This window comes from Physeter macrocephalus, chromosome 18 (genome assembly GCF_002837175.3).
Source record: "Physeter macrocephalus isolate SW-GA chromosome 18, ASM283717v5, whole genome shotgun sequence".
NCBI lineage: Eukaryota > Metazoa > Chordata > Mammalia > Artiodactyla > Physeteridae > Physeter > Physeter macrocephalus.
Window position 1 is genome coordinate 106,672,212 of NC_041231.1, and position 9,310 is coordinate 106,681,521.

At 45.8% G+C, this 9,310-nt stretch overlaps 1 protein-coding gene across 1 annotated transcript in view; it reads left to right on the forward strand.

Moving 5' to 3' along the window:
- Positions 1-5,977, forward strand: part of SERPINB9 (serpin family B member 9) — a 7,532-nt gene extending 1,555 nt beyond the window's left edge. The window contains 10 exon segments of the mRNA XM_028479539.2: positions 528-665; positions 1,019-1,038; positions 1,040-1,134; positions 2,494-2,629; positions 4,023-4,102; positions 4,105-4,142; positions 4,145-4,186; positions 5,233-5,301; positions 5,303-5,653; positions 5,900-5,977. Coding sequence (XP_028335340.1) covers positions 528-665; positions 1,019-1,038; positions 1,040-1,134; positions 2,494-2,629; positions 4,023-4,102; positions 4,105-4,142; positions 4,145-4,186; positions 5,233-5,301; positions 5,303-5,653; positions 5,900-5,977 — 1,047 coding nt within the window.
- The last annotated feature ends 3,333 nt before the right edge of the window (positions 5,978-9,310 follow it).

A 9,310-nucleotide genomic window follows, 5' to 3' on the forward strand; every position in this document is an offset into this window, starting at 1 on the left:
GCACGTGGGATCTTCCCGGACCGGGGCGCGAACCCGCGTCCCCTGCATCGGCAGGCGGATTCTCAACCACTGCGCCACCAGGGAAGCCCCCCACTGTGATTTTTAATGCTTTTAACTGCATCCTTTTTTGAGGGGTAAATTTTAGAGGTAAGTTTGCCTCCATTTAGGGTACACTTAAACTTTCCTTGGGATGCAAGATTTTAAGATAGTTCCTTTTCTGAACCGTTCTTGTCCTTTTCATTCTTTCCTGTGATTCATCTTCAAACAAGAGAGATCTACTGAGGCAGAAAAGCCACCTCTTTTACCCACATGTGTTCTGTTTTCTCTCTCCCCCCCTTTCTCTCTGTATCTTCCCCCTACCGCCACATGGTGTTGCTTCTCTGGTATGTATTAAATCTGCACGTAAAATAAAAATAATGTCCTTTTAAAGGAACATTTTGTGAAGTATTTGGGAACAAATTTTGCTCACAATTTTTGTTGAGAGTGAAGAACAATGTTGATAATTTTAAAATTATTTTTCTTAACAGGTGCTTTCTTTAAACACAGAGAAAGACATTCACGAGGATTTCCGGGCGCTTCTCACCGAGCTGAGCAAGCCTGGCAGTCAGTACTTGCTCAGAACGGCCAACAGGCTCTTTGGAGAGAAGATCTGTGAATTTCTCTCTGTAAGTTGAATCAACAGAACAATAAAAGTTGTAATCAAAATGTAGAGTCTGAGGGAAAGACCTCAGAGAACCGAAACTTATGAACATTATTTTAAAATCTATAATTCTCTAACTATGCCTTGAATTATTTAAAATTTGACTACTTCTAAAATTCATTTATCCATTTCTGGTTATTCATGGCTTAGTACTTACCTACTTATAAACACTGATCTTTTAATATCTAGCAAACTAGCATGATCACTTTTAAGGGATGTCTGGTCTTTTTAATATAAAGCATGTAGGGTTCAGAGTTTTTGGAACCTTGCTGACATTTTATTTAGGAATACAGACTCACTGACCACTTTCCTCCAAAGATCTTTAAGGGATCCTGTCTGGTTCTACCACACTGAGCTGGAGCAGCTCTCCTTTGCCAAAGCTGCAGAGCCGTCCAGGAAACAGATAAACGCTTGAGTCTCAAAAAAGACTGAAGGTCAGAATTACACGTTATGCCCCCTCCCGCCTTCTCCTCCTCCTCCCCACCCCCCGCCCCGCTCCCTGCTCCTCTGACGTCACTAGTCTTTCATGGTCAGCGCCGGGTTGACTGGGCCTCATGGCATATCTGAACCTTCATGGACTCCCAGAGGTTGTGATCAGATGCTGGGATTTTCAACAACAGAGACTTCATTTTGTCCATTCACCCAGGCCCAGAGTGACTGATATGAAAAGAAACTCATAGGCTGGGTTTCCAGTTTAATAACTCACAGCAAAACATGCTTTCACTTGGCCGGTAATGTTCACGTGTTGGGTGAATCCAGCATCTCTGTAGGAAGGAAACTGATGGTCTGATCCTACACTTGGGCTCCTCTGTCTAGAGTCCACGTGGACCTCCATCACATTACATTTACTTATCCTTCTGCTTCTTTCATGTCTTTTGCCTGTACTACCATCCTTAGATGTGAAAAACCTAGACTTGTAGGCCAGCTGCAAACCCTCTCTTGGGGCTGATGGATTCTGCAGACTGAAATCACTGTTTAGGGGGGAGTGGGGCCCTATTCGTTTCTGTTTCAGAGGGTGGCATGTTCTGGTCTTGGCCCCCATGATCCCTGGGTGATGTTGGACCCACGCAGGCCCCTCTGCACCAACTACACTTAGTACCACTAGGAACGATGCTATTTCCGTTAATAAGCGAGAGCCGTGTATTAACAAGCAAAGAACAAGAGGTTGTCTTTCCTTGAAGACTTAGCAGCCATTTCCCCTGTTCCTCTGGCGACAGTGAATTAGCAGGGATGCTCCTAGTTCATTGAAAAGGTACGACTTGAGCTCCAGGGGGAAGAAGGGAGTACCTTTCACTTACCACCTGACCTTTTCTGAGAATGTCTGGAGGATCAAATAGTGAAATCTTTTCTGGAGGCCTCCAGAAGTTCATCAATGCACTCACGCTGTCCATTGCTGGTGATGTCCCCTTTGAGCCATTCGTTGTGGCTGCCTGTGCCGTGTCCACGGGCAGTCGTGGAATGTTTGCCCTGGACGTAGCTTTGGACCACTTGACCACATGAGACGACCGTAGCCTCTCCAGCCCACCCCTCATTTCCTGTTTGTCTTGTTCTCCCACCTGGAGCAGAGTTTTCCTTGAGGGACGGGGAAGAGGGTCACATCACTGACTTTGCGGATGTCCCGAAGTACCAGTGATAATAAATGCCACCCGCGTGTGTGATTTCTGTATATACCAATCCAAACTCAGCAAATTTGAAAAAAGAATGTTTGGTTCTAGGCTAATCATCAAGGATGTTCCAATAAGCCTTATGATGGTTGATTCCTCATGCTTTGTATTCTCTACTGTTCCCTGAAGGTAAAATTCCAGAGTTGTTGCCGGGTAGGTCAACTGACGCACAGACCAGGCTGGTTCTCGTCCACACGGTCTACTTCCGAGGAAGCTGGAATGAGCAATTCAACAAAACGTACACAAGGGAGACGCCTTTTAGAGTAACCGGGTGGGGGAAGCTTTTGAACATCCTGAGAATTTGATGGAGAAGTTGAATGGAAAAATTAACTTTGTAAAAATATAAATGATTGGTTAAAAATAATTTGAAACTTAACATTTCTGAATGAAATTTTAAACTCGGTAGATAAGAACTGAAGGTGTCTAAAACACTTTCTGCCGGTACTTTTTCGCATTTTATTACTGCTCCTGCTGCCTTGATAATTTCTTATCCACTCATTGCTGTATGAATGTGTCCATCATACATTCATTTCTGAAAACTCAAGGTTTTCTTTTAAGCCCAAATTGCTCAGATAGAAAGCAAAAAAAAAAAAAAAAAAAATTTGTTTTTAAACAGCCCACAGGTGTTAAGGAAGTGTGTGATATGTGTGTGACGGGGGGAGGGGACGGAGGGAGAGAACGTGAAAACATATTTCTTTAATCAGGTATTTAAAAAATGCGAATAAATATAGACTTGATTTTCTGTTAATTAATGTCTCATTATAAATTCAGTATTTATAGCTTTCTAATATTAAAACTGGCAAAGACCTTAGTCTTGACATTGAGGTGTAACTTCGATTTAGGCAGGCACTAAAATAGTTTGCCAAACCCCTCAGCCCCTAAAACAAAATACGATTTTAATGCAATTAGGAAATTTATAGGAGTAAAAACCCTTTTCTTAGAAGAAGGTGTACTTTAAATAATCAGCCTTCTACTTGCAAAGCGGGGAGGGGAGAACAACTTTTCGGGCATGGATTTTAGAAACTATCTTAATTTTTATAATAGGTGACCTGTGTCAACTTTTTAAAATGAATTTAATCAGTGTAGAATTTCAGTTAACTTCTGCATGCATATAGATAGCAGTTCTGTGTTTAAAAAAGTTATGTCCTCGGATTAGCGTAATCAGAATTGAGACAATTGGATTTAAGTGCATGAAGACCCGTGTGGCTCTTTACGCTTGCTGCCGCACTGCTTTCTGAGCCTGTGCATCCATCTACATTCCGGACCGCATTGCTGTGAAACTATAGGTTTCATCCCACTTTATCATAAAACCTTTTTCTAATTAAATAGGAATAATTTTCTGTTTAACTTCATTTGATTATACTGTTTGGTGAGGTATATTTGCTGGGCATATTTTAACTGTGGCAAATCTGACTTCCTTTTCTGGAAAATGTAGCGCATCACATTTATTTTGCTGAAGGAAACATCTCCTTTCCCAGGCTAGCACCTGTCTGCTGACGGCAGATGCCTTGTGATGGGAACAGGAGGGTGCTGGTGGACAGTCCGTACACATTAACTAGGGCACAAATCCTCCCTCCATCCCGGGTGCTGCAAACACTCTGGAGTCACGTGGCCTCTCTCAGGAATCTGGTTTTAATTCCGGGCTCCCGTGTTTACTCCCGTCAGAAGGAGCAAAGGCCGGTGCAGATGATGTGTCAGGAAGGAACGTTTAGACTGGCCCACATAGAGGAGGTGCAGGCCCGGTCCTCGAGCTGCCCTACGCAGCTGAGGAGCTGAGCATATGGTCACCGGGCTCCCTGACGACCGCGTGGCTCTGAGCTCGGTGAGTGGGACCCTGCAACACCCTCGTGTCCTTCCTTCTAGGCTAGAAGTCAAGCCCCTCCTCCAGCTTTGGGGTGCACCTTTCAGGCTGGGATGCGGGCAGCCAGGCAGCAGGCAGCGTTCAGGCTCTTGGGCTCTGGATGCAACGGTTATTCAAGACCTACTTCTCCCATCATCGCCACGTGACCTTGTCACATCACTCATACCAGCCTTTGCTTCTCACATGGGGACAGGGCTAACATCTGCCTGATAGCCTAATTACGAGGATAAAATGGGGGTAGTTCAGGTAATAAGCGTAGCACGCTGTCTGGTCCATAATAAGCCCTGTGTAAATGTGATCCACTGTTATTATCATAATCATTGTTCTGAGCATTACATTTTCATGTCTCTGTTCAGAGCAGGGGACGAGGCAGGAGCCTCGCTCAAGGGGCGGAGCCAGAAACTCCCAAGATGACTCTCCCCAGCCGCCTTGCTGCTTCTGGCGTGGACCCCTAGGCGGAGAGCCGACCGCTGCCCAGTAGATTCTAGCCGGGCGCTGGGAGGCAGGCAGCGTCCCCGTGTCCTGTGGGCCGGGCCGCTGCGTGCCGAGCTGCAGCCGTGGGCCTCTCCCTGTGAGGTCTCTTCTCCAGAAAGCACACGGGCCCCACCTCGGCGGAGATTTCCCTTCGGCGCGGGCTACGCCGAGAGCCCTTTCTTCCCCATCTCTTTTCTAAGCAGCAATGTCTTTTCGCCTTCAAAAATAATCAAAGTTCAAAGCAAAAAAAGCAGAGTCGGCTGGGCCTTGAGAACTGTCAGGATCAAGTCTGCCTCCTGCAAGCTGTGGGTGAGCAGAGAGCAGCCAGGGTCCGCTGGCTCTGGGCTGCCTGGGCACCTCCCCGCCAGCCCCCGGCTTGGAAGGAAGCCGGGTGTGAGCTAGCGCTAGTACGCGATCTCACACCTGTCCTGGCAGGTGGCGGGGGCGCTGGTCCTTCTGCGGGAGGAGAAAGGGTCGGGGGTGCCTGACATGTGCTGAAGGAGGAATCACAAAGTGGAATTCTGGTCTTTCAGGTGGAAAAACTTCTCCCTGTTGAGAAATTCCTCGCCTGGACCCACCCAGACTGCATGAAAAGCACAGAAAGTGGAAGTTTTCCTCCCGAGATTTAAACTGGAAGAGGCTTATGACCTGGGGTCTGTGCTGCAGGGTCTGGGGGTGGTTGACGCCTTCCGGCAGGGCAGGGCTGACTTCTCGGCCACGTCAGCCGACAGCGACCTGTGTCTGTCCAGCTTTGCGCACAGGAGTTTGGTGGAGGTGAACGAGGAAGGCACGGAGGCCGCGGCCGCTTTGGCCGTGACAGCGGCGGAGAGCTGCATGGAGTCTGGACCCAGGTTCTGTGCCGACCGCCCCCTTCTCTCCATCAGGCACGGCAAAGCCAGCAGCATTCTCCCCTGCGGCACGCTTTCCTCGCCATGGGGGATGCACTCACCGTACGTGGGAGCTTTTCCCTCTCTGTGTCCCCAAATCCCACTCCCCAGCGCCCGGAGGATGGGCCGGGGCAGGTTCCCACCCGGCGGAATGATCCGCCAGCACGATCCCTCGCTTCTTCCCCTGCTGACCACTTGTTTATGCTACTTAACCAGGATGGCGGGACAGGAGACCTTAAGGATTCCCTGCTGGATTTGAGATGCAGCCCAAACCCCACAGGACGGCTGGCAAAGTGCTCCTCTGTGGCCCCAGACTTACTTCCCGCTCATTCCATGTACCATCCTCTCGAGTTACGCCGTGTTCTCAGCTCTGGTCACATACTTGCCTTAGGCCGTTTCAGTAGTAATAGATGCCACTTGCTATCGCTACCATTTTATAGATTTCCTGGTGCTTGTGCTTTTTAGGAAGTTTCTTTAGTGCTCGTTTTAATTTTGCCTTTCTTTAACATTCACCGGTCACCACGGATGCTCCAAATACTGCATCAGGTGCTGGGGCCGCAAAGGGGTGGAGCCACGGTCCTCTGACACCTGAGTGCTAGTGCCCATGCCGGAAGCAGGCAGCCTCGAGGGCAACCAGGCTGGACTAGGTGATGCCCTTCAACTTACCATGTGACCCCTTGTAGGCATCACACCTTTCTTCGTGTTACTCTATTTCTGCACCTCAAACTCTAACGGTAAAAATTCCATTCAACCCTTAAAGCTCCTTTCCAATGTCTTCTTCTCCGAGAAATGTTTCCTTTTCTGCGTAACCAGACGTGCGTCTTTGAACTCTCACTGCACCGAGGGAGGGCATGTCTCTTGTGGTCGTTGCGTTCTCCAGCTAGACTTTAAGTTCATCAGGGGTTGGGACGGTGTTTTTACACATCAGTGTGCCACTTATTGTGCGCTGATAAGCAGTTTGATCTTTGATGAGCCCTGTGACTGAAAAAAAAAAAAAACGGATTAGAAATCAGCGATTTTATTGGTTTTTTTTTAAGAATTCTTCTCATCGAGGTGAAATTCACATAACATAAAATTACCATTTTAAAGTGAACAGTGCATTGGCCTTTGACAATGTTGTGCGACCCCCACGGTGATCTAGTTCCGAAAATATTTTATCACCCCAGTGGAAAACCCTGTACCCACTAAGCAGTTACTCCCCATTCACTCCTCTTCCCAGCCCCCGGCAGACACCAGCCTGCTTTCCATCTCCATGGATGGACCTGTGCTGGTAATTTCACGTAAGTTGAATAGTATAATATATGTCCTTTTGTGCCTGGCTTCTTTCGCCTCCCATAATGTGCTCAAGGTTCATCCATGTTGTAGCAGGTGTCAGCACTTCATCCTTTTATATGATTGAATAATATTGCATTGTATGGATAGAGCACATTTTGTTTATCCAACCATCCACTGATGGACATTTGGCTCTTTGTGAGTAACCCTGCTATGAATGTACATGTATTTATTGGAATATTTGTTTTTCATTCTTTTGGGTACAATACCTAGGAGGAAATTGCTGGGTCATATGGTAATTCTATGTTTAACTTTTTGAGAAACCACCAAACTTCTTTCCACAGTGGCTGCTTTCCTCTGGCACTGTATAAGGGTTCCAATTTCTCCATAGCCTTGCCAATACTTGTTGCTTTCTTGCTTTTTTAAAAAAAAAAATTACGGCCATCCCAGTGAGTGGGAAGTGATATCTCATGTAGTTTTCATTTGTATTTCCCTAACGACTAATAATGTTGAGCATCTTTTCACGTGCTTACTGGCCATTTGTATATATCTTCTCTGGAGAAAAGTTTGTTCAAGTCCTTTGTTCATTTTTTCACTGGGTTGTTTGTCTTTTTGTTGTCAAGGTAAGAGCTCTTTATATATTCTGGATACGAGACCCTTATCAGATATGTGATTTGCAAGTATTCTCTCCCATTCTTTAGGTTATATTTTCCCTTTCTTTATAATGCCCTTTGATCCACAAAAGTTTTTAATTCAATGAAGTTCAGTTTATTTTTTTTCTTTTGTTGCTTATACTTTTGGTGTCATAGCTAAGAATCTTTTGCCCTATCCAAAGTCGTGAAGATGTACAGCTATGTTTTTTCCTAAGGCTTTTATGGTTTTAGCTCTTATATTTAGATTGTTAATCCATTTCGATATCTGTGATATGAGGTAGGGTCCAACTTAATTTTTTTGCATGTGGGGTACCCTGTTGTCCCAGTACCTGTAACTCTTTTTGAATTGAAAAACGTGTTGATAATAGTCAAAAAGGAAAGGTAAAATCTAAACAATTAATAAGGTGAAAAATTACTCAATTTTGAAGGAACACCATAGCCAAATTGAAAGAAAATATTATAAAAATATTACTAAATATCTATAAAAATTATATTTGCCAACAATATATCTGATAAGGGGTTAATATCCAAAACATACAAAGAACTCATACAATTCAACATCCAAAAACAAACAGTCTGACTGAAAAATGGACAGAGAACCTGAATAGATATTTTTCCAGAGAAGAGGTACAGACAGCCAACAGACACATGAAAGGATGCTCAACATCACTAATCATCAGGGAAATGCCTCAGGTTCCTCAAAAAAATTAAAAGTAGAACTACCACACGATTAACAATTCCACTTCTGGGTATTTTCTCAAAGAAAACAAAAACACTAATTCAAAAAGATACATGTACCCCTATGTTCATTGCAGCATTGTTCATAGCAGCCGAGATATGGAAGCAACCTAAGTGCCCATTGATAGATGGATGGATAAAGAAGATATGGTATAGAGGAGTCAAGATGGTGGCACGGGAGGACGCAGAGTTCACGTCTCCCCACAACCAGGGCGCCTGCCGGATGGGGGGCCCTGATGCCCAAGGAGATGGGGAGAACCCCCAAGAGAACGGATGAATGGATAAAGAAGATGTGGCACATATATACAATGGAATATTACTCAGCCATAAAAAGGAACGAAATTGAGTTATTTGTAGTGAGGTGGATGGACCTAGAGTCTGTCATACAGAGTGAAGTAAGTCAGAAAGAGAAAAACAAATACCGTATGCTAACACATATATATGGAATCTAAAAAAAAAAAATGGTACTGATGAACCTAGTGGCAGTGCAGGAATAAATAAGCAGACGTAGAGAATGGACTTGAGGAATGGGGAGGGGGAAGGGTAAGCTGGGAGGAAGTGAGAGAGCGGCATGGACATATATACACTACCAAATGTAAAATAGACAGCCAGTGGGAAGCAGCCGCATGGCACAGGGAGAGAGCGGCATGGACATATATACACTACCAAATGTAAAATAGACAGCCAGTGGGAAGCAGCCGCATAGCACAGGGAGATCAGCTCGGTGCTCTGTGATCACCTAGAGGGGTGGGATAGGGAGGGTGGGAGGGAGGGAGACTCAAGAGGGAAGAGATATGGGAACATGTGTATGCATATGGCTGATTCGCTTTGTTGCGCAACAGAAACTAACACAGTATTGTGAAGCAGTTATACTCAAATAAAGATCCATTAAAAAAAAAAGATGTGGGGCTTCCCTGGTGGCGCAGTGGCTGAGAGTCCGCCTGCCGATGCAGGGGACGCGGGTTCATGCCCCGGTCCGGGAGGATCCCACATGCCACGGAGCGGCTGGGCCCGTGGGCCGTGGCCGCTGAGCCTGCGCGTCCGGAGCCTGTGCTCCGCAA